The following is a 26767-nucleotide window of genomic DNA, read 5'->3' on the forward strand; positions in this document are numbered from 1 at the left end:
CCCCCCCCCCCGCCTGTTACGCCACTGCGTGTGAAAGGTGCAACTGTGTTCGAAATCTCACTCTGCACCTTTTCTGGCAAGGTTGTACCTTGCTTGCACCCCTATTTCTTAGTGTGTTGAGTACCAAAAAGGATTTATACCTTTTAAGGTCAAGTCCATCACTACCCGATCCCGTGAACCCTTACTAAAAAGGTTTATTGATAAAATTCGGGTGTCAAATAAGGATCCACTACTCCGACTAAGTCAACGGTGTCCTTTATTTGCGAGGATCAAAGTCTAGATTTCGGGTATCCATTCGTCATGAAATATGTCACCTGAATTGAATTTATATTGTTTTGACGTTCGAAAAAAAGGATTTATCTGTCTGTGTTTGACCCAGGAAATATCAAAATAATTCCATTAATAATTGATAAGGGACTACCAATACAAACGACTTAAGGTTTAGTCTTCTAGTTTCAGCAAAATGTATTTTTTATTAATAAGAAAAAAAATGGTGAACATGAATATAAAAAGAACTAGGGTGTAAAGAGTCTGCATTAGTTATTCGTAAGATTAAGACTAGCTTTGACATTATTGGGCCAATACCAAGTAGAGTACTTCAGGAATAAGTTGGTTAGAATAAATAGAGACAAAAATGCACGATTATAACGATGAAAAATATCAAGAACGTTTGATGACGGATAACTTCGCAAAACTATTTATGCACAAGGTAGACCGTACGCACATGAGGGGATCATTACGTCATCCGCTCAGTAATTCTTCAAGTTGGTTTGATCTTTCTCTATGAACTAATGATGGAGTATACTTGGCCAAAGAATATTACAGCTGCTGAACTTCCACATTCTAGAGTCTAGATTGGAAAATTGAAATTGACATAAGATGATTCAGAGTAATTTTAAAGATTCTTAATTGTTCAGGTCAGTTTTGATATCTCTACTGTAATATATATATAGATACAATAAAAAGAATTATTTAGTGCGTAATTTGGCAATACCTAAGTAAATCATCTTGACCTTCTCCGTTATCACATAGAACAGAAGGGGTCGGATCTTAAACCTTGTGGAAGTCCTTTAATAGCTTTACTGTAAACTGAGGATGTTTAATCACTATGTGATCAGTAAAATAATATCTAACAAAGAGATCTTCTTGCATATCACTACAATTAAAGACATCGACTCTTATTTTAAGAGGTCTATAATTATCACATGCCAGTTGCTACCATGGCTTGTTTGCTTCAAAATAATCCCCTAAAGACCAGTGAAGTAATTGAACGTCACGAGCATTGGATCAGCTTGTACATATAATTCATACAAACATAATTTACGTCATTTTTAGTGCCATAACAATAAAATCGAACGATGAATGCCCTTTATAGAATGCATGACTACACTTTGCAAATAGTACAAAGAATTGTGCAAATTCATGATCGTTTCTATTTCCATAACGCGGGCACGAAGTGTATTCAAGAGAGAAAACATGGCGTTGGGAAGCACAACACAGGCTTCACGATTTCGGAGCTTATTTTGGGTTCTACTTTGTTATATGATACCAACGGGTACGTATTCTTTGCATCAATATTAATATTGAATATAATTTTGGAGAAAAGTGTGAATAAAACATGTTAAATGACAGACCAATGAAACGTACACTGATTCCAAGTTTGAGGAAGTTCCTGCTTCAAAACTCACATTTAATTGTAGTCATCAATTGCATGGGAAGAAAACTGTCAGTGATTTGACTATGCAATGAATATGAAAATACTACTTAAAAAGTGTTTAAAAAACAACAAATGATTGTTTGAATCAACACAGCAAAAATAGTGGTGTTAACCGGTGTACATAGAGGACCACACCAGTTACTTTACACCGGTGTTAAATTGGTGGTGTTAGTTTTACACCTGTAGGTGTTATTACAACAATTGTGGTTGTTACATTTACACTCTTTGGTGTTATGTTCAATCTCTAGGGTGTTATTTTAACACCTCAGGGTGTGGTCCTCTATTAACACCAATTAGTGTCAGTTTTAACACCACAATTTTACAATGTATGATTGACGAATCCTATTTAAATGTGATTTTTTGGGTTATTTTTTTTTACCTGATTGCTTAGAAAGCATGAATGCTTGTAAACAAGCAACCAGAGGACCGACGGCTTAAGGTCCCCTCCGAAGGACCTGGTACTGAGGATTAAAGCCTTACCAAAGGGCACTAGCGCACCAAGCCGTGGGAATCGACCCGGGTCACCGGAATACGAATCCCCCGCTCTACGGACTGAGCTATCGCGCCTCCTGTAGAATGATATAAAATACTTAGAGGGATAGATTGATAATGAAGCAAAGAGTACTTATGGTTTATAGATGTGGGTAATATACCAGTCATTAACATATTAATCACGATTTTCACTATGCTTTAGATGACGCGTTAAATCAAAACGAGGATGAATTTCAGAGTCAACTTTATGTATAAAAAAATCTGTTGGTTTTTGTTATCAAGGAAAATATTGAGAAATAATATAAATTCATTCCAATCAATACGACTGTGATGCAATTTCAGGTCCTACATTGGAGTTTCAAATTACTATTTTTTTTTAGATGGAGCAATTATGATTCCTGATAGTTTTAATAATGCATGAGACTTGAATAGCACACTTTCCATCTTGATTAAATAGTAGTAGTAGTAGTAGAAGTAGAAGTAGTAGAAGTAGTATTAGTATTAGTAGTAGTACTAGTAGTAGTAGTAGTAGTAGCAGCAGCAGCAGCAGCAGAAGAAGAAATAGTAATAATGACAATAACAAAAACTGTGCAGTAGTAAATCTAGTAGCAGTAGAAGCAGCAGCAGCAGCAGCAGTAGTAGTAGTAGTAGTTGTTGTAGTAGTAGTAATAGTAGTAATAGTAGTACTAGTAGTAGTAGTAGTATAGTAGTAGTAGTAGTAGTAGTAGTAGTAGTAGTAGGGGCAATAGTAGGGGTAGTAGTAGGAGTAATAGAAGTAGTAGTAGTAGTAGTAGTAGTAGTAGTAGTAGTAGTAGTAGTAGGGGCAGTAGTGGGGTAGTAGTAGTAGTAGTAGTAGTAGTATAAGTATTAGTAGTAGTAGTAGTAGAAGTAGTAATAGAAGTAGTAGTAGTAGTAGTATTAGTAGTAGTAGTAGTAGTAGTAGTAGTAGTGGTAGTAGTAGTGGTGGTGGTAGTAGTGGTGGTGGTGGTGGAAAGTGCCATACATATAGTACCATTATTAGCAGATTATATGGTGCATATATACATGAAAATGATATTGATAACTCTGTTGATAATAAATGCAGATGCCACGAGTGTGTACAAGATGACCATATAATAACAGAAGAAGAGATATGTAATGCAATAGCTAAGTTGAATGGGTCGAAAAAAGACGATATTAGTGGATTAATGTCTGACCATTTAATTCATGGTAAAAAGGTTACCAGTAAATATGTTGCTATGTTATTCACAGGGATGATCTGGCATGAAATGACACCTGATAGCATGCTTCGAAGTACAATGATTCCAATTCCTAAAGGACGTTGGGCTAATTTGGGTGATTCGTGCAACTTTCGAGCAATTACGTTAAGTAGTATAATCGGAAAAGTGTTGGAGTTGGTGATTATGAAAAGAGAAATTAATAATCTGTGCACTAGTGAGCTGCAGTTTGGCTTTAAAGAAGGGCTGTCAACAACTATGTGTACCAGTATGGTAAAAGAGACAGTGTCATACTTTGTTCATGAGAAGAGTAATGTATATGGTCTTGTATTAGATGCAAGCAAAGCCTTTGATAGAGTTAATTTTGTTAAATTGTTTAAAATCATGTTATGCAAAGGAGTATGTCCCATGTTCTGTAAACTTCTATTGAATATGTATTTGGACCAAAAGATCCGTCTAAGATGGAACGGTGTTTATTCTGATTATTTTACTGTCTCTAATGGTGTAAAACAAGGTGGAATATTATCGCCCAGTCTATATTGTTTATATATTGATAGACTTCTGTCTAAACTCCAAGATAACGGTGAGGGTTGTTTTATGGGACATGTATTTGCAGGTGCTTTCTCTTATGCTGATGATTTAATCCTATTGTCACCTAGTGCTGTTGCCCTCAACAGAATGATCCTTATTTGTCAGGATTATGCTTCAGAATATGATATAAAATTCAACAGTGAGAAGAGCCAGCTTATCATATTTACATGTGATAGAAAAAAGGTAGTGGACCCACAGATCAAAGTCAGTGGTAGTCCAGTTCAGGTTGTGGATAGAATTTGTCATCTTGGTCATGTCATCAGTCAGGATATTTTTAGTGATGATGTTTCCAAACCCATAGGTCATTTTAATCGTCAGTGCAATATGGTTTTGAGCAATTTCAAACATGCCAAGTGTTATTTGCGTAATATTCTGTTTCAAATTTTTTTTGTAGTTTTTATGGAACACAGTTATATGCACTATTTGACTCATCTTTAGATGCTTTATTTAGACACTGGAGAATAGCTATTCGCAGGGTGTGGAAAGTTCCTTGGCAAACACACAATGTGTTCTTACCTTTTTTGGCCAAAACGATGTGCATAAAATTGTGGTTTCATAGAAGATGTTTAAATTTTGTCTTGTCATCTCTTAAGGCTAATAACTTTACTGTATCATATATAACAAAAATGAGTCAGTTTGGTTCATTCTCTGTGCTTGGGGGAATATCATATACTTGAATAGTAAATATATGATGGACCCTAGATAGGTGAATAGGCAGTGGAATAAGGTTCAGTGCAACTTAGCTAATGTGGATCGCATGGTTGAGCAAATTAGGGAACTCAATACAATGAGGGATGAAAAGGATGTATCTTATTTAACTGAAAGTGAATTGAAGGAACTTATTGACTTTCTGTGCCTACAGGCATATTGATTCATGGTCCCACCTCGGTTTTGTTTTGTTTGTTTTTGAATAGATGTTTTAAAGTGCATTTTTTAAGATACTGAATATGTTTGTTTTGTAAATTGGAAAACACGTTTTTATGTATATGTGCATTTTTATGCGAATAAAGAAGACTTTGAATTGAATTGAATTGAAAAGCCGGATTTGGGGGACTGTTTGTAAGATAGATGACGAACAGCTACTAGTATTCTACAGACTTTTTGTTGTCATGAGCAGGATGCGTATCTAATAAAAAGTCACGGTCATGTAGATGAAAGGGCGAACTGATATGTGTATATGTATACAGGAGTTCGTGAACAAGATGCGCTTACACTGAACAAATATAATGCCTATGATGTGAACACATAGCGTGAGCTGAGTCGTTTTGTATCCAGACCTGACGGAAAAGCACTCTTTTTTGTATACATAATGTGAGATGCGTTAAACAAAAGCGCGAAACGCGAGCTGAAATATTTTTGTACATTGACTTATTATGCGATATATTCAAGTGTCATTCAATCGTCATGTATCTCATGAAATTTTAAATGCCGTCATTTTTTATTAACAGGTTCAGGTAAACTTGATTGGGTGATTCGACTGGATGGCTCACAGCTATCCACCGAGGGGAGAATAGAAGTGTTCTTAGATGGCCAATGGGGGACCATCACGAATATTAATACGTGGGGCTACAATGAAGTTAGTGTAGTCTGCAAGCAGCTTGGATTCCATGGCAACCAAGTTGCGGTTCTTGGAGGAGGTTATTATGGTCGAGGCAGTGGCCCAGTCCATCTTGCGAATGTGAAGTGTCCGGAGGAAGCAACTTCCTTGGAACAATGTTCACATGTCCAAGTGAAAGGAGAATACATTAACCATGAACTCGACGTGGCCATTACTTGCGGTATGTCCAAACCGGAATCTTTGTGTCTATACTCTGTTCAGAATACTTCCTCCTTCTTTCCCGTAAATGAACGGCTGAAATTAAATGCATCAGAATTGGGTGTGTAGGGAAAAATAAAATCATACTATTGCCATTTCGCGTTTATGAAGTAATGCCGGAAAAGATTTGATCATTTTTTACGAGGTTTTTCAAATGTGGAATAAACATGAAATCTGGAGTTTGGACCTGAATATTGTTTATATTGGTCAGGCCTAGGGACGCCCTCTGTAGTCAAGAATTAGATTTTATAGCCTACCATATCAATTAATGTGTCACAGTCTTATGACTATCTAGGAAACGGCTTTCAATCGAATTTAATCTACATTTGAAGGCACATGTAAATTGTAGGCCTAATTACCGTAGTCCTACAGTAAAAGGTGAGGGAAATATTCGGTCTCACTACCAATAAAACTGAAGCACTGAACTTGAGCTATTAACTTGCCTGATTTGTTTTTATAACGTTCTGCGTTTAGATGCTGCAATTCGCCTCAAAGGTAGTCGAACTAGTGGAAATTTTTTGAACGGCATTGTTCAAGTATATACCAACGAATGGATCACCTTATGCACGTCTTACTGGACAAGTGTCAACTCTAAGGTTTGTTATTTCATAAGTTTATTTTCGAATTGAAACACATATGATCGCTAACCGACAAACAGACAACTTGACATACATACGCACATCTAGCCGACCACAATTCCATGTAGTGTTACGATACTGCAACAAATAACAATGAAAATTTAGTTTCAAATTTGATTTCCTTTAATTATTACAGGAAATAGATCAATCATACAATAAACAACACAAAAATAATGATCTTACATCTCTTAAAGTGTCAGTTCCGATTAGTCCCTTTGTATATTCCAAATGATATACATATCAAGGTTAGCTGGCAAAAGTTCCTTAATAAAATTAATGTCCACAATGCTGGCGATGATGAAGTTGATGTTCAAACACGACGAATAATAAGAGTCACTGTAACGAGTTGAAACGTCTGTGAAGATGATGTTGATGATGATTAACAGTCAATTTCAGCATTCCATGGGTTGAAAGCGTTCATTAAAACAGGTTGATGATCTCGATGAGAACTGATAATTTCTCTCTCAAAGTAACTGCAAACAGTTAATTGATGGCGTGCAAATGATTCCTCGGAAGATAAATTTTGAATTCCAGTTGGAAATAATCTATGCTCTGACCTAATGTTTGGTGTGAAACTCTGAGTTCTGATCTGATATGATGAAGAAACTGCCAGCTTATTTATATTAATTTCAACTATTCTGGAAGCTTCTAGTATTGTCTTTAAAAAAGAAGATTATCCATCTTTCTAGAATAGTCCACTTCTAGAAGACTCTTGAATGAGCTCAGCGAAATTAACATTGTAAACAGCATAGCTAATCCTATTGTACTTTCCACTACCACTAGGACTCTCTTATATATACAATTCTTATATATAATAGTAAGCTACTTCAAGATAGTCCAAGCGTTATTTTATTAATTGGTATTATCATTTAAAGGGATGGTCCGGGCTGAAATTTTTTATAGCTTAGTAAATAGAGTAGAATTCACCTAGCAAAATGTCGAAATTTCATCATAATCCGATAACAAAGTTCTTGAATTTTAAAGTTTAGCAATATTTTGTGAAAACAGTCGTCATGAATATTCATTTGATGGGCTGATGATGTCACATCCCCACTTGTTCTTTTGTATTTTATTATATGAAATTAGGTTTATTCATTTTTTTTCCCTCCAAGAACTAGAAAATTTGGATTGAAAACCGATTTAGTGCATTATATATTTATTGCTGCAACTTATTTCATTATAATGGAGGCGTATTATTCAGACAAGTATGAAATAATGAAAAAAATATCATTTTTTTATTAACATAAGAAAGCGGAAAGTAGGGATGTGACATCATCAGCCTACCTACTGAAAATTCATGACGACTGTTTTCACAAAATATTGCTAAACTTTAAACTTCAATAACTTTATCATTCTTTATCCGATTTTGATGACATTTTTGGCATTTTGCTCTGTGAATTCTACTCTTTGTATAAAGATATAAATATTTTCAGCCTGGACCATCCCTTTAAAGACATATTTACGTCAGTTTCCATTGTGAGAATATCCTCATTTGCTTGATTGTAGAAATAAGCTTGAAAATATGTTCTGCGATAAAAATGAAAGTGATGGAGGTGGCATCTAAGTCTTCTTAAAGGTCAAGTCCACCCCAGAAAAAAATGTTGATTTTAATAGATAGAGATAAATCGAACTAGCAAAACGCTGAAAATTTCATCAAAATCGGATGTAATATAAGAAAGTTATCGTCCGGGTGCTGATCATGAATAATGGTGAATGACATAATGTAATCCAGTGCACATCGTACACATTGTGTAGTAAAGTCATCAGCTCACTCTCCTTTGCCGAAATGATTGTCTTAGGTTAAGGCGAGATTTTTTTGTAGGGAATGTATCAAAGGACACGTCCACCCAAATAAAAAGTTGATTCGAATAAAAAGAACAAAATCCAACGATCATAAACTGAAAATTTCATCCAACATATCAAAGGAATTCATTTTGTTTTTCCAAGCAAAGTTTTATCGATATATTGACATTCTTTATGTGTGAAGGTATTTAAATGATTTTCTATATTCTTTTCACAATTTTCAACATTTACTCGATATCGACACTTCATTGTTTGACTAATAAAAAAATAAGACAAATAATTATCTTTAAAACAATTTTTTTGTTCACATTCATCATGAGTAAGTAAATATCCATTATCATGTACAGTGCGTCCCAAAAAAAACTATACACTTTTGAAATGGCTGCCAAATAAAAAATGTAGCACTTTGGGGGAAAAGACTTATAGATATGGAAAGCCAATAAAGTCAACTTTCAAATGACACCAAAAAATTGGAAAATTATTCATGCTTGAGCGAGCACTGCCCACTGAAACAGAGGGTATGCAAATTAGGGTGGGCTGGAATTAGCCTTCCAATTTCTTTCAGATTTTTTGTTTGGTACTTGCAAAGTTGAAGGTTATTTGGTGTTCATGACAGTCAGGAGAAGAGGGGGTAATATGACTTAGGTAGGTGAAGTAAGTTGATGGGCTAAAGGTCAGCAGAACATTTAGCAACCCCTCCCTCCATCTCTACCCCCTCCCCCCACTTCTCTCCTCCTGAGAGACTAAGCTTGGCTAGGCTGGGCAGGAATTAGCCATACAGTTTTTTGAGAGGTTAGTCCTTTGGAACTTACAAAGCTAAGGGTGTTCTGCTATTCATGAGTGAGATAAGTTTTGGTTTTAATAGGCAAATTTCATGAATTACTAAATTGAAATGTACTGCATGAGTGAACAGGAATTGTAATTTTAGTGTAGCATATTCATCTTGTGGACATCAGAAGTGTGTTCATGAGAGTCAGAGTAATGTGATGGTACATGTACCTGTTACAAGCAAGAGGGCGAGGTATGCTAAGACTTGGTTAAAAGGGCATTCCTCTTCTTTTTGTCCTTTTACAAATTAAAAGTCATAGGTACCCTCCCCTCTTCATCTCCATTTTCCAGCCCCCCCCCCCCTCTCTCTCTCTCTGTCTCATCTCCTGGATTGTAGCCTTTTCAAAACTTAACTGCCAAGTGACCGGTGGCTGATGGTCAGTTTGAATGATTACCAAAAAATATAATGATTATGATGATTAATGAAATAATTTATTGGAAAAAATGAATGTTTTATTGATCACATTGCACATTGAATGAGTTGATTTACTGATAAATTGTTGATTGAATGATTGATAGGAAAGAGTTGATGCTCTGGACTTCACGCGTACATGAGAATAGCCATCAGTCTCTCAACAGGAGGGGAGGGTGGGAAAGAGGGGGGGGGGGCAGGGGCTGAATGTTCTGTTGACCCTTATTTCATCAACCTACTTCTCCCACTTAAGCCCTATCTCACGATTTTCACCCTCTATTCTCCCGACTGGCCGACTCACATGAACACATTGCTGAGATCCCCATGATAAAGTTGAAATGCTGCCCCAAAAGAGATCCAAATGATAAAGTTGAAATGCTGCTCCAAAAGTGTAATTTGTGTTCACTCATGCATAAAATAATAACTTAAAAAATTTGCTTAAGCTATCAAAACTGATCAAGGTTGATCATTGATCTATCACAACGCCCTTAACTTTGCAAGTTCGAAATGATTTGCCTCTCAACAACTGAAATAAATTGGAAGGCTAATTCCAGCCCACCCTAATTTTCATACCCTTTGTTTCAGTGGGCAGTGCTCGCTCAAGCATTAATAGTTTTCCAACTTTCTGGTGTCATTTGAAAGTTGACTTCATTGGCTTTCCATATATGTGAGTCTTTTTCCCCAAAGTGCTAGATTTTTTATTTGGCGGCCATTTCAAAAGTGTATAGTTTTTTTTGGGACGCGCTGTATAGCCAGACGCCTTAGACTACTCGGCTACGGCACCTCCACACTGGGCGTTGTGGCATGCGCCTGTAATCCAAGCAATGTGGGGAAGTTAAATTGATGCAGAGGTTCGAGGGTCGAGCCCTGGGGAGCGTTTCATGAAAGGACCCGTCAGACGTTTTATCCGACAAGTCCTGTTTTACCCGACAGTTACTATAGACCAATTTCACAACGTGAGAGGGCAGCAGACTGGTCGCCATGCTGCGGTGGGCGAATCAACTTTTATAGTACACAAGTCAATAGGGTATTTGGTACATTCGTTCGATTTTTTTTTTATTTTGGACCAATTGAGCGGATTTCTTGTAAGATTCACAATGAGCATTAATCGGACAAATTCAGGCGGCAGCTGTGCTGCGTTCAATTACCACAACAATTGGAGAAAGCTTCAGAATTGGAAGCAAAGTGAATGTGAAATTCACTCGCCTTGGACTCATGAAGCCTGTTTGTGTGTGAAGCCATACTCCCTGCATAGGTTTCCAGGCCGTGATGAAGGAATGTGTCGCCAGTGGCCCTCTCTTCCCCTTCCTCCTTTCTCCTTCCTCTCTGTTTTATTCTCTTGCCTTGTCCCCTCCTTTTGGATACTTATAGGCCTGCATAAAATGTGGTGGTGGTGGGGTTTTTTTGTGGGGGGAGGGAGGGGGATTTATTTGATCATGCTTAGATGGAAATATCAGTCCCCCTCTCTCTCTCTCTCTCTCTCTCTCTATCTCACACTATCCCTCTCTCTCTCTCTCTCTCTCCCTCTCACTATCCCCTTGTCTGTATTACACTATCCCTCTCTCTCCCTCTCTCACACACTCTCTCGCTAGCCCCCCCTCTCTCTCTCTCTCTCTCTCACTACCCCCCCCCTTTCTCACTATTCCCCTCTCCCCTCTCAATATCCCCCTCCTCTCACACATACTCTCTCCCCCCTCTCCCCTCTCTCATCCTCTCCCTCTCTCTCACTCTATGTCTCGTTCACTCTCGCGCTACTCTAACACAATTTACTAGCAACAAGAAGTGAGCTCCCTGATGAAAACCAACAGCGATTCTTGGTCATCATCAACTCACTTTTACTGACAAAACTAAGGGAAAAAGTAGCCAAAGTGCAAAAATTCACCATACCTTCATCGGTCAGATATGGCTATTGTCTTACATCGTCTACCCATGTGTCCATGCTTTATTTTATTGATTTATGATGAAGTTAATGACACAATATCAGAGCTTATCTGTCATCTTTCATTGAATTTGTACACAGAGCCAATCGCGGTCAGCGCACTTGCCCACCGCAGCAATGGCGTCGCCGATAGAGGGCCAAATACATAAACCGGCCGTGAAATTGGTCTATAGTAACAGTGCTTCTCAACCAATCAGAATCCAGGAAAGTTGTCAGATCTGCAACTTGTCGGACGACAATATTGATGAAACGCCCCCCCCCCCAGGTCACGTCTTTCGGATGGTTACGTTAAAGGTCGACGTAAATAATCATATCTAATTGATACACATCTGACAAATCTCAAATATACATACACACACCCTTATCATCAATCAAGTCATTCATAAATCTAATGCCCCAGATCACTGAAGGTTCTTTGCCAAAAATTAAGCCAATCTGGAAAAACATTATAATGACTCACGTCGGTTCAAATACTTTGTTCGTTATTTTTATTCAATATTTGCAGGTGGCGTGTAGACGACTAGGGTATCCAGTAGGACGTGCTTCTTCGATTAGGGTTCCTGAGACATTAACCTCAGTATACAGGAGGGATTACCAATGCATCGGCGATGAATGGAAATTGGAAGAATGTCCCAACGATGTTAATAATTTAACATCTTGTCAATCGCATGTCCCTTATATAAATTGCAGCAATGTGGAGACATCTTCACCCTCATACGGTGAGTATAAAGAATACAAGATCATTAGCCGGTAACCGGATTGTGCCCTTAAGAGAAAAGCGAATAGAAAGTGCGATTTAGGGAAAGCCCTGATGAGAACTTCCACGAAACCTCCATTTTCATTGGCTGCTGAAGCCTGTGCCAGGTTCTTTATATTACGCCTCGGGATCTGTACCATAACACAAAGTTTGCAATCATAGGTGGATGCACAAAATATCCCACATTATACCCACTATGAACCAATCGCAATCACTGTTTCAGAGTGCACTAACTCTCAAATTACCGAGCTATGTGGTTGGGAAAGTTAGGAAGGGATTATTTTACAATGGGCAGTGGATTGTTTTACCATGGTATGTCAGTAACAAAGTCCATCTGAAAATATTCAAGGTAAATTTTCAAGTGTGAGAGAAAAAAAATCAGCCCGGGTAGACCAGAGATTCCATTTTGAGTAAAGCCTCACTGGAGACAGCAAGCATCCTGGAATTATCAGATCCTTACACCTTAGCGGAAAATGACAAGCGTCGACACATTCTTTATAATATCGACATGACGCAAGTATCAAGACACTATGATCATGATGATATCGAATGCTTATCTGCCTAATTTTGAGGGGGTAATTAAAAAAAAATTTGTTTTTTCTTTTACAGATAAGTCATCATTTACACTGTCCACAATCTCTGGATCTATAGTCTTCCTCGTGATCATCATCATGGTCCTCCTAGGTTACCTTGTCAGTGTGAGGAAAAGATCCAGCAGACACAGGCGATGGATCACATTAGCTAATGGACGGCAACAAGATCGACCAAGTGAGACGGAGAGAAGAAGGAGGAGGAGGAGGAGGTCAGGAAGAGTGAGAAGGGGTACCCAAAGACGTCAAGCACCTAATGTCAATACCATCAGTAATGGTCAACAGGGGAACGACTTGCCTCCTTACTCCCGCCTTGAGGAAGACATACCACCGCCGTACTCACAGCTGTCTCTTCCACGGATTGAGATCCCGGTTGTAGGAAGAGAGGAACGTTATACCGAACAACCTCCGCGTTATACCGAAACTGACGCTCTCGATTTCTTCCAAGAGCTTGACGCCGATCAGTTGCGATTACAGTATGAGAACAGGGCGGACGCTGAACGGTTAGCGGCTCGCTGCGGTCAACAATCACCTCCGGACTATTCCACAGCGGTTGAATCGCCGCAGATGAATACTCAGTCTGTAAGTCAACATAATGAACTGGAAACTATTTCCTTGCAAGGCCCCTCAAGCTCTGGCGATGAGGGCGATGATATATCCCTATCAGGTTGCCGAAACCCAATCCCCATTATCCCTAAAGACATGGTCAATATGGACGCAACTGTAACATCAGTTGAAGTGTAGTAACTACGAAAGAGGCTTAGTTTATTTAGAGGTACGTTTGGAAAAAAAAATCAGTAGCATAAATTATATCTTTCTTTAAAAGACAACAAACTGAACATACAAGCATGGCAGTAATCAAAACTATCAACAAAAAGGGTTTGCAAGGTAAAGTATGAACATAAACAAGAACAATTTTTAAGTTCTACGTAGAATGCCTGAATATTCGTCTGACAATAAGATTTTGATTGAACGCAAACTACATTAAGAAGTCTGAGCTAAAATATATTTGTGACAATATAAAAGGGGATTACTCAGTGAATAACTCTGGGTATTTTCACTACCAGTCTAGTAGTTAGAATAATGAACATTTCCTTTCGTTTACTCTTAATTTGCAATAATTATTTTTGTATTCTGAAAATTACAAGAAGGTGAGATGACGGTGCTGGATATAGGTATTGGGAAATGAACGGAACTGTACAAAATTTTCACCAACATTATGTTGCCGTTTAAATAAATTATTGTATTTGTTGATATAATATTTCCTATCTGGCAGATTCTTGTCGCTTTTCACGAGGAATATTTACTGTTTATTCAATAATATCCTCCTAGCTGGCGCACTTCACTCACTGCTCGAAGAAGTAGAGTCCTTCGACAATTCAGTCCAACATGTTTGTATGAATGGACGGTATTCTGGTATTGTGATGGCGTCCTAATTATAAAACTCCTTTTCTCTCTTCTGGTGATTTTAGTCATTATCATGGTCATGATAAACTTTTCCTTTTCATCTTCGTGTTAATTCAGGCAACCAAAACAGCCAAGTACAATCGTGTCTATTTTTGTTCGTTGTCCACACATGGGCTGCATAGCTCTTCTCAGCCGAACGGTTGTTCTTCTGACGGGTCCAGATATGAATAGGACCTACACAAAAATACAGGTTTGACAAACCCGCATAAGTTTGTATCCCCGATACAATGGGACGAGTACAAGAAGACTGCATCAACATAAGATTGGACATTACAAATTTAAGATTTGATGTTATTTGAAAGACATAAAGAATTATATAAATCCCACCCTGTCCTATCAGAAAGACGTGGTGATACGGCAAATAACAATGGAAGTAATACAAGATTTTATGATAGGCTATGTAAGATATGAATTATCTTTAATTGATATGAAATGAGATGTATCTATTATCATGCTGTGTCATAAAATGAAAGATTTGTTATACGACATTCTATGCAAGTCAGTACTAATGCTTAAATATTATATGCACGTATTCACATTCTTAATTTGAAATAAAGGTAACATGATGTGACATATATTTTATTGTATATAAACTACGTAATCACTTAATTAAATGATCTGTCTACATAATGATTTATATTTTGTTAATCATTGATATTAAATTGTGTATTACCCCAAGGATATTGTTTAACATGTTTTGAAAATATTGATTATAAAAAGAATAGAATTACAAAATAACTGATAATACAAACCCTTAAGTGAGAATGACGAAACAAAGAAGAATGTGTTTGCAGCTACAGAAAGAGAGAGAGAGAACTGCTATTTATTAAATTAAAAAAGGGACATGAAGACGGGGGATGGGGTGAAGGAGTGTGTGATGGTGTGTGCGTGAGTGTGTGTGGAGGTGCCGTGGCCAAGTGGTCTAAGGCGCCTGGCTATACATGGAAAATCCGAAGTTCGATCCCCGGCCGCGGCACCTATGCCTGTGAGCAAGGCATTTAATTTACATTGCTCTTTTATCCTGCTTTCAAATAAATGGAAATGCTATATGCATTATTGGTAACTAGGTGTACACTTGTGTTAAAAAAAAGTGTGTGTGTGTCAGAGAGAGAGAGAGAGAGTACGAGGGAGAGGGTGTGTCTTCAAGTCTATCATATCACTGTTCAGATTGCTTAAGTTTTTAATCAGAATGCAAGGAAGATGTAACATGTTATTTATAGCAGGATACAAAATCCATTCCAGTAACTCTTTTTTTATTATTTGAAGCACATAATGATATCAGTCATACAAATTTGGAAGAGTACTTGATAATGCCATATGATTATTTTGTAAACAGCGCCACCACACTCGAATCATTTACTCAATTTGCTGAGACGGAAACTTGAATTCGAGCTGAAGGTTTTTATTCAATGGAAAAACAAAATCAATACGAAAAATATACACCGGATAGTGATATAAAGTTAGAAAACTAAATTTGATATGGTCTTTATACACAAGACATGATTTCTACTATATCCAAAATGATAACCTTATACCACTTTTGTGATATCGAGTTCAGTTGTTGCCGCGAAAAAAAAATAGCACGCTATGTCGCAGCACTCAGAAGCGCCGGTATCTTACCAAATCCATTTCAGTATTATAGAACAAGAATTGTTGAGCCCTTTATTGTTTAATTCTTTAATAGAAATGCAAACAGCAAAATAATAATAAAAAGTATTTACATTGCATTTGTTATGTATTTCTTACATATCTTATTTACGTGTATACATACATGTACACTCTTAAAAATGTTGGGCAACACAATTGTCCACACAAAACAATTAGTTAAAACTTTATGCAATTTTGGGCAGTTTTAAACCAATAATGTGTGCTTTGGGTGAAAACTACACAGTATTGGTTGAAACTACACAGAGTTGGATAAATGTTTAACCAATTGTGTGGACAGCATGTTGCCCAACATTTTAAGAATGTATACTGTGAAAAAGTTCAGCCATTGGCTGAAAGTGACCCCATATCTAACTGGAAAAAAAGAACAGCAAAGGGTCAAGATTATCAAGAATCCCTTCTTTTTCGCCCATTTTAATTGCTTTTCTTGTCCCCGGTTCTCGCTATCTATTTTCCAATAAAGTAATGTTTTTGATATTCATTATCTGAGTCATAACGGGACCGTAAAATCAAGGTTGTAAATGTAGTTCATAAGTAATCTCTATTGCAATGAATCTAGGAAAGAATACAGAGATTTTGAAATACAATCATTTGAAATGATGTAATACATTATCTAATGCAAAAACATGCATCCAAAAAAAAGTTATTAATTTTTTTTCATAACATGTCATTCTTTTAGACCAGGAATGTTTTCTGAAATACTAAATCTGGAAAAAAAAGAAGAAAATATTTGCCCTCTGCATCTCCTCCTCCCCCTCTTTCCCTCTCTCTCCTTCTCCCTATCTCTCTCACTAACTCACTCTCCCTCACTCCCCCTGCTGCTGCCCCCTGCAATTCCTATCTACCCCTTCCTCCCATCCAGCTTTCTTTTACTTTACCATTGTTACCTTGTCTTATCTTCATTTCAATGTACAGTTTTATATTCAAGATAATCCCACCTATTCTAACTGTTTTGAATTTTATAATCTCCCCGGTTTTTTCATCATTGACTTAATTTATGCCAAAGGTTAACACATTTCTCCGATATTCATCCATTCTCTTCGAGTTCTTTCGCTAACATCTTATTTTGTTTTCATTTTATCCGCGTTGTTTGTTTTCCTCCAGCTACTTTCATGGTAATGTGGTCGATTTTTCAAAGCATGTACTTAATACCTGACTGGCCCCAATCTTTTGAGATTTTCCATCCAAATATGCTCTTCCTAAAATATGATGATTAATCAAATAACTACAGTGATGATATTCGATTGATCTGTGCTGCAAATTTTCAGTTTTATTTAGGACTATATAAAACAGTTTATTATCGTATATTGCCTATCAATCATGTTAATTTGACGAAATCATGATTAATCTGAATAGAATACAAACAAACGTGAAGAAAGTATGTTTTATGGCTCCGGCGACAGTTTAATAACATGTAACATTTCGAAAGAATTGTTCTTTAGTTCTGTAAAGATTCCATGATCATAGGCCCATAAAGCAATTCAACGAACGAAATGATATAATGAATATGAGTTACCTCAAGAACATTTTTTAATCTAACGATATTCGATTTTTGAAAATGATAAAGCAGTTTTATTTTCTTTCAGATGTGGTATTTGAATAATAAGGTCATGTGCGGCTTATTTCAAGTCAAGGTGGCATTGTTTACGAGATAGACAATGTGATACAAAGAAAACCCCTATCCGAGGAAAAATAGATGATATAAGTGTTAGCAAGTTGTATCCTTAAAATCTTATTAATGTCATGATTATAGAGAGAAAAGGAAAGAGAGAGAGGGGGGGGGGAACTGGGAGAGTGTTCTTTGATGTGCAAGAGCGCATGTGCGAATGGGGTGGAGAGGGGGGGGGGGTGGTAACCGAGTGAGGCCTATTATATCTAGAACAGGTTGTATTAGAGGGTAATAAACATGTAAATATGGTGTAGAAATGGAAAGAGGATGAGTTATTATACACGTAACACGGAAAATGAGTGGAAGGAGAAAATTATAAAATATAGAAAGAATAAGCATTTTTATAGACAATATTATTGAAGATATAAGAAAGAAGAAATTAGAGACTAGAATGTGTGTGTGCATATGTTTATGTGGGTGAGGGTGTGTACGTGTGGTGTAGAGGGAATAAGAGTGAGATGTGTGCATGTGCGAGAAGAAGCGAGACAGAGATGTAGTGAGATAAACAAAAACAAACAACAAAAAATAAAGAAAGAAAGAGAGAGAGAGAGAAAGAAAGGAAGAATGAAAGAAAGAAAGAAAAAAGAAAGAGAGAAAGGAAGAAAGAAAGAATGAAAGAAAGAAAGAAAGAGAGAGAGAGAGAAAGAAAGAAAGAAAGAAAGAAAGAAAAAAAAGAAAGAGGGAGAGAAAAGGGGAGAGAGGGAAACTGAGAGGGGGTGCAAGGGGAATGAATGAGATGGGGTTTATAAGCACTGGGGTATCACAAGATAATACCAACAGGTGCATGAAGTTGAAAATATTCTTTGGGTGACATCAGGAGTCCGTGAGCATTCAGAATACCCCTTTCAGTAAAGAACAGGATTAAAGTAACCTCTCATCTCCTTCATATTTGTCTGGACAAAGGCAGAAAAGAGAAAAATGACTTTTAACGTCTTCTCTATAAAGCCTAGTCACCCTTTCCGTTACATTTCTCTTTTGTAAACAACTCTTTGTGTTCATAGAGCAAACGCTAACCTCTAATAACGCCAAATCTTATTGCCAGCTACACAAATGTTTGTTAAACGTTTATATCGTGAAAAGGTGTGGACATACAGTGTCATTGTTGTCTCAATTATTGTCGCAGCACACTGTAATTTCGCCACAAAAGATGTTGATACCTCCTTCATATTTTCCACTTTCATCCGGCGAAGGAGCTAAGGGGAATGACGGACAATGGCCCTGGGGCTACTCCGGCCGACAAGCCTTAGTGACTGACACCGTTATTTATGCATGAAGCCAATTTCCTGCTAAGACGTCGTGACAATGGAAAGCATGCAACAGGTATCAATGGCGACGTTTACGCGAGCCGATTCAACGCTTGAATACAAATGTAATTAAGATTCGCCAAGAAAAGAACTCGCGATCCATGTATCCACACATCTTTCATGTTATGCCACCATTCTCTCTATCTCTCTATCTCTGTCTCTTTCTTTCTCTTTCTTTCAAATTTTCCATCTCCTTCTCTTTTCTTTAACATAATAAAGCTGGGTTTCTGTAATGAGATAGGGTTATGTTGATCTTGGTGTATTCATGCAATTTCCTTTCGGGGCTTTGCCCGTGTAGTCAACTGCCGCTTACAGCTAGTTGACTCCGGTTAATTTCCGCCATGAAAATCGATATGTATTTCCATATGAAAATATCAAGCCGTGAAAAGAATAGATACAATCGACGCAAGTTGTTTAATAATCACGGCTTTCCATGAACCTTAGCATTCTCTATTGTCTATGGATATCCCCTCAGGATTTGCTCCCCTGAGCGCCCTAGTTTTCTCAAGATATTACGCGTTAACAAAATATTGGCGGGAACAAATAAACTCAAATAAAAACTAATTAATAGCTTTCAATGGGGAAAAAGAATGCAATAGTCTTGCTAATACAATGGTGAAATGTGATTTCATCACGTGATCATAAAATTTACACCATTTATTCAAAGAATGTTTATGACATTTTAGAATATAGTATTTCGATTTTTCTCTTTTATCTTGTATGAAATTTTGTTCATATTAAGCGATGATAAACACAAATGAATATGAAAAAAATATCATCACTGATTTCATCACCCTACGTTATTCATTGACGTATTTTTTCTGAGTCTTTTGTTTTATAAAGCGATTATTTTCCTCGTTTTAATAAATCAACTCAAGATATTCATATCGATGGGAATCCGAATTTCCCAATCTGAACAATAAAGACAACAGTAATAATAATAAAAATAATATAGGGTATTTATATTGCGCACATATCCACCTTGTTAGGTGCTCAATTAGGCGCTCTTATATTACCCGGCTAAGCTAGGCGTTCATAGCGCACACAGCTTTTTAAGGAATTACTTCCTACCGGTACCCATTTACCTCACCTGGGTTGAGTGCAGCACATTGTGGATCAGTTTCTTGCTGAAGGAAATTACGCCATGGCTGGGATTCGAACCCATGACCCTCTGTTTCAAAGTCCGAAGACTAATCCACTGGGCCACAACGCTCCACTTTTTTGGTAACACTTTTGTGGTGCAGTAGTGCCACCCTCATTGAAAATAAGATATAAAAATGATACATCATTTGTGGACGAAAAAATATCATGAATTTTAAGACTACAAAGTGTGCTTTTCCTTATGATAATTCAGGATTAGGCTAAATGCAAAGATGAAAAATGGGACAGCATAATTGCAATTAACGATTGCAAAGAAATATAATATTTAGAATGATTGTTTTTCTCTCTCTTAAAATCTGTCTCAAAAGGACCGGACAAACATCAAGAGGTTAATAGGTAAGAATATGCAATCACAAATTCTGGTTTCCCATCATTTTTATAATAATTTCTGTATCGAGCAAATAATTGGTCTTACTTCACCAATCGCAAAGTGGATTCCATGCAAAATTTGCGTTCAGATTTTATGCCTATAAAGTGTGGAATTCCACAGGGGAGAATATTAGGTCCCATTCTTTTTATGTGCTATATCAATGATAGGTGTATTGTGTCAATGAAAGTAAATAACTTTTATATGCAGACGACAGTGTGTTACTATATTCTGATACAAGTCCTAAGCTGATTGAAATATCAAATTATGTCAAATGGATTTCAGATAATAAGCTTAGCTTACATATTGGTAAAACTGAGAGTATTTAGTTTTGTTCGCAGGGTAAGTCTAAACATATATACAGACGATTTCAATATATACTATAATAATCAATTAATTAAGAGACAGAATTCCGTGAAGTATTTAGGCCTGATATTAAATAGTGATCTCTCATGTACATCTATGGTTGACTCTATTGTAAAAGAAAAAGAAGAGAAGCTAATGCTCGCCTGAAATTTTTGTACCGGTACCAAAATCGCATGAATACGAAACCCAGACGCATTTTAAGTTTTTAATTAGTACAGTGTGTATTTGATTATGCTAATGCAGCACGGTACCGCAGTCTTAAAGGTTGATCAAAAAAACGTTTATAATAATTCAAAGAAAGATTGTTAGATTAATTACTTGTTTACACCAAGGACACATATTGGGAAGAATGAAATTGAAAAAGCTGGCCGCCTTCGCATCGACCTGAGGTCGCAACAGCTTATACATCACCATATTTATAAAATGTTCAATTCAAACGAATATCATTACATATAAACAAAATTTACTCGGTCATCTAGTATTCATGGGCATGAAGCAAGAAATAGTCAATTTAACTTTGTTGTGCCTATGATAAAGGGTCAAATTGGAAACATTTTATTCTAAAGGTATACAATTTTGGAATTCCCTCCCTAATCGTGTTAATGTGTTGGGGCGTCGTGAAAATTACGTTGCTATTAATAAAGATAATAAGAATCTCTTTATTAACACTATTTTTTCCCACCTATGTTATACAATGGATCAAAAACATTTACATACAATGTACACGTTGAAGAAAATCTATGTCACATCCTTTCCTATTTAAAGTTAATTTATATAATTTTTCTAACAAGCCAATTCATTCCAGGTATAATTCTAATGCACATAATTGAGGTGATTGCATATCACATTATAACAGTAATGGGTATCCAGCCAAAATCTACATTTCGATTGTGCAAGCAATTAGTTCCCGCCAAAACACGATCGTTTTGAGCGAGCCGATAATAGAGTAAGTCTCATTACGTCTTATGAATTGCATTTAGGTGAGGTTTACGTTTGAAATTAGGTCTATATCAACGATATACGAATAGGGTCAACATGGCTGGCTATACCGTCAATTCTCGACCGGAAAATTATGCCTTGGAAGGTAGTGCTTACATGTAGCCAAGTTAGACTGACAGTTTAATCAACGGACATCATTTCATAACAAAATTATCATCATATAATATGTATTGTGCAATGTCAGTGTAGTTTGGCACAAATATTACGATTATACGCTTAAAATAGCTGAAAGATAACAATCATGGGCGGAAATTCCAGGGGGACACAATATCAAATGTCCCCCTACTAAATGACCTTACATTTTGGGTGAAACCTTTTTTTTCTTTTTTTGCTTGTCAAATTTTAGGTTAAAATGACCTAACATTGTCGGTAATAACCCTTTTTTTTGGCTTGTCAAATTTTCCAGCCCCCGCCCCCTGCCTTTGGAAACAGATTTCCTTCCATGATAACAATTATAGACTTTCTACTCGTGTTAAGTAGATAATTCTTTGTGAAATACACTAAGGGACACACACTGTATCCCCCATGTCCATACGTTTCGGATGTACTGATACTGATGTACATGATCTGAATTTGCATTAATTATTTTTAGAATGGTACATAGTATACACACAAAACCAAACATGCGGCATAATTATTTGATAATAAATTTGGAAAAATTTCTTTATTCTGGCCTGTGTTAGAAATTTGTAACTTACTATAAGTGTGTGTAATTATGATGAAAAATAAATCAATTGGCATTTGGTGAAAGTTTGATCATGTGAATCAATTCATGTGGTGTATCATCTTACTTTTCAGTCTTAAAAAAAAACGAGGCGATAGTTTTCTCTTTTCATCCGTTTATCTTTTTGAGAATTTTAATTATACATATGCGATGATATTTTGCTCCCCTCTTGGCAATATTTTTGATTTTCTTAAAAAAGATGGGTCTAAGAACAATTCTTAAAAATATGTTTATATAAATATATTCAAATCAAGATCGTATCTTGATAGCTTAATACACGTTCCGTGTTGGAAAATGGTTTTTATTGGCCCAAAACACACATTCATTTTTTTTTTGGGGGGGGGGGGCTGCTCCCGACCAAATTATTTTTCTCATTTAAGATCGCAAAATACAATTGCTTAAACACTTTCTTTTTTGAATTTCATATCATCCACATCCTTACAAATTAAGGCTGCTCAAAGATGTTAATAAAGGCTTATAACCCTCATTGTTCCAAAATTATTTGAATTTATTTTTACTCAATTATTCATGCTAATTAATGCATGCATAAGATCATAATTTGCCTGTAAATCTTTAAATATAGCCCTCAAAATGGTAAATTTTGGTCTGGACAATCTTCTAAAGGCTTGGCCCCACTGCACTTACGGATGCAGAGAGGACGTAAAACGGTAAAGAATCTTGCCTTCCGTGGAAAACCTTATGTATCCATTGTGTACTCATCGCATACTTGTTTTATACGCTCTACATGTATATCGTCTAGCATCCGTTCACTGTGATTTCATTGTTCGCCCATTTTTTTTTCATTGTCTGGAGCGGATGAAAATGGATGGAGCCACCCCGAAATATAGATTGTCCGCTGTATCCGTTTTGAATAAGTTTTGTGCCCGTCGGCCAGTGGGACCAGGCCTTTAGGATTATTATCCACTATATATATATATATATATATATATATATATATATATATATATATATATATATATATATATATATATATATATAATGTGACAATATTGACATTTTCTTATGTATTCTATTTATATATTTCTTTGTGTTTTTTTACTTTATGTTTTTCATTGTTTTTTTTCGATGGAAATCGTCGGCAAAACAATTTCAATCATAAATAACATGAAGTCTATTACTTTTGATCAGTAAAAATAAAACAAAATTAATGATACATTTATGCATTTTGGTTACATACTGAATTTGCATTGGATTTGTACATGGAATCAAGTTTTTTTTAGCAATGTTGGGTATGAAATGTAATTTATTTTACTTTACTCCAACGATTATGTAGGACTAAGCCTGTCCATTATCAAGTAGAGATGTCCATTGCTGCTCTCCTTCAGACAAATTTATACAGATGCACTACTTGTGTTAGCAGGGAGGGATGGCAGGGGTATCGTGGACGGCTAAAAAAATCCATGAAAACACTCGAAAATCATTTAGAATCATAGGCAATATTCTATCAATGCTTTATCAAGTCTATTCTTAATTGCATTCACTGAAAAAACAGTAACTACAACTTCTGGGAGACTGTTCCACACATCTATCACTCGGTTAGCAAAGAAAAATGTACTTACAAAATATTACGTCACTGCGGAACTTCGTAACCCCGTGTCCCAAAGTTGCGCGAGACTTGAATGAAAAAAGTAATGAAACGTCACGGCGCGATCTTTTCGTGTTACAGATTTATCGTTAAAAAATGTCGAGGGGTGCAGTTTGAGCCCCCTCCCCCATCCCTTAGCTGGCTTTACCTCGTAAGGAGAGCGATTTATCAGTCTGTGTGTTTGCATTAGTAGAAACGAGTGAATACATGGAGTTCACTGTTACGGGAGTATGATGGGTGTTAGGAGGAGGGAGTGTGGGTGTGCGACGGCATGCGCGCGCGCGCGTGTGTGTGTGTGTGTGAAGGGCAGGTGAGAAGACAGTGCGCGTTTTTGTGCGTATAGTTCGTGCATAACGAAAATTGCTTCAGTTGATATTATCAAACGGTAACAATAATAATAATATTAATCCAGCTTGCAATTGTCTCCTTCAACTCTGCAAGGTGATCAACATGAGTTGCAAAGGCATCATCAGAATTAGATACACATTTAAGTTCCTAGAAGTATAGCAGGATTAATAAAGTTTGACTTTCATGTTACTAATCGAAAACTTTTTTGAGATTCACAATCTTTTCAAAATAACAAAGGAAAGCAAAGCGACATGTAGCAATATTATTAGCGGGTCCACTCTCTGCACTCTAGCAAAGTCACTTCATATACTCTTAATTTCAGTTATGATACCGGAAGATGAAACAACGGAATAGTGTATAGGCAAGAAAGCAACAAAAAATAATAAAAAATAAAAGAAATAAAAGCACTAGGAGGAAAGTACGGGAAAGTAATTTGCCTTGATCTATTTTGATCTACATCAGCCATCTTCTATAGCCATTGAGAATTCGGTTAGGTAAGGGTAGAACGTAGATGTACGAAGAGTATAAAGTTCAGTGGAAGAGGAGAGGCAAACTACGAAGGGGGAACATAAAGCGAGCGAAACAGCGGAAAATTTCAGCGCACTATATATTTTCGTCATTACAGTTAGTTTTTACATATCAGGGCGACATTGCCGGGTCTCAATTAGGAGCTGCCTGCCTTTTCCCTCATTTCTTCCTCACTCACTCTCGTTCGTTCAGTTTGGGGGAGTGCTTGAAAGCGAAGACAGCCAGCTTTATTTAACTCCGCCAATATAGGAGAGATTAGATCTAATTGCGCGGGCTTTTTCTCGTCTGCGCTTCCTCACTAGGATCTCCCGCTACAAAAAAAATCAAAGCGGTGAAGATATTTTTTCCCCTTCTCCCTCTTTCACTTCACTCCATCTACTTTCCTGCCCCCTTTCCGATCCTTCCTTGGAAATAGATTTGTGGAAATGGCAAAACCTATGCCTGGGGCGTCTAAAAATTGGAAGCTTACAACACAAAACATTTCTGCATTTCTAACGCCCATCACTTCACTTTGTTTTTTTCCTAGTCGACGGCGTATAGGGGAGCTTCAATAATTGCATCAGAATTGAGATACGCGCAAGGGCTTAAAATTCAAAAACAATTATATCTCCTCTCGTCTTTCTGTCCATCCCATTTTGTTCATTCTCTCCAGTCTCTCATTCCACTTCTCTTCTTAGCTGTATAAGATGAGAAGATGAGTTAGATTTTCTTTTGCCAACTGAAAAAGTGCGTTGTCTAAACCGATATCAAATGTAAATACAAATTGCTGGTTTTTGGAAGAATAGTCTGGGTTTGTGAGTGACAGTGATAAAATGAAGGGTGCAGAGAAAAAAAACTAAGAAATATGCGTATGTGCTTGTGCGTTAAGATGTATGTGTGTGTATGAAAGAGAGAGAGTGTGTGTGTGTGACAGGGGGAGAGAGACAAGGAGAGATAGAGTGGGAGAGGAGAGAAGGAAGAGAGAGAGGAGAAAGAAAGAGGGGGAGGGATGGGGGTAAAACAGTGAAACTACGATGGAAGAGGAATAGCAGACGCATAAAGAGAAGGAGATATGACAGTTACGGCAGAAGAGTGGAAAATGCAAAGGCTAACTTCAGAAGCGCTTTTATAACATGGGCTTCAATTAAGGGCTTAGCAAGGCGTTTTCGAGCTTCAGGCCGGCTTTCATTAACTCCGCCAATTTTCAATAATGGCGGTTATTATCAAACTTGTTAATAATACCCCAGCATTAATGGAATATTGCATTAGAGTTCAGGTAAACCTCGCACTTTTCTCCCAGTTCAACCACCATCAGAAGTTGTACATTCGAATGACCTACTTTTTGTATTAGTACTCTCTAAACTTTCCAGTTCTGCCTATGACCAACATGCCCCCAAAACTCAATTTGATTTGATACATAAATCAAGTTGTGCAATTTCATATCGTACTTTTCTCCGTTAATTTTGAAGAATTACTATTATTATGCAATTTTAAATGGAACTTTTCCAATATAAAATAAGATGCGAATTCTAAGAGATCAAGTTATGCAAATTGCAATCTCTTTAATTCGCGAACATTTGATAAAGATGGATAAAAAAATTTAGTCGAAACAGCGGTAACACTTCAGTAAGGTGCCAGAATAGTAAAACATTTTTTTCCTTCTGGATATTTCAATTTGACTGTTTTTCTTTACTAAATATGACTAAAGTGGTTTTAACGATGAAATACGGAACTGGAATATAACAAAAAATCTTTCTATTTGATTTGAACCGATTAATGAGTGA

General features: G+C 36.7%; 1 protein-coding gene across 1 annotated transcript; it reads left to right on the forward strand.

The window, feature by feature from the left end:
• The first annotated feature begins 1416 nt into the window (after positions 1-1416).
• LOC121416156 (lysyl oxidase homolog 2-like) lies at positions 1417-14437 on the forward strand. Its single transcript, XM_041609631.1, has 5 exons — positions 1417-1555; positions 5466-5795; positions 6308-6429; positions 11959-12172; positions 12820-14437. The coding sequence occupies exons 1-5, from the start codon at positions 1423-1425 to the stop codon at positions 13542-13544; spliced, it is 1524 nt and encodes a 507-aa protein (XP_041465565.1). The 5' UTR covers positions 1417-1422; the 3' UTR covers positions 13545-14437.
• Positions 14438-26767: the final 12330 nt, after the last annotated feature.

Source organism: Lytechinus variegatus, chromosome 5 (assembly GCF_018143015.1).
Source record: "Lytechinus variegatus isolate NC3 chromosome 5, Lvar_3.0, whole genome shotgun sequence".
Classification (NCBI taxonomy): Eukaryota; Metazoa; Echinodermata; class Echinoidea; order Temnopleuroida; family Toxopneustidae; genus Lytechinus; species Lytechinus variegatus.

Excerpts from the sequence above, each read along its gene's own strand:
- LOC121416156 (XM_041609631.1), top strand. The coding sequence starts at position 1,423 with ATGATCGTTTCTATTTCCATAACGCGGGCACGAAGTGTATTCAAGAGA. Across the intron at positions 1,556-5,465 it reads TTGTTATATGATACCAACGG|GTTCAGGTAAACTTGATTGG; the intron begins GTACGTATTCTT and ends TTTTATTAACAG. Across the intron at positions 6,430-11,958 it reads GGACAAGTGTCAACTCTAAG|GTGGCGTGTAGACGACTAGG; the intron begins GTTTGTTATTTC and ends CAATATTTGCAG.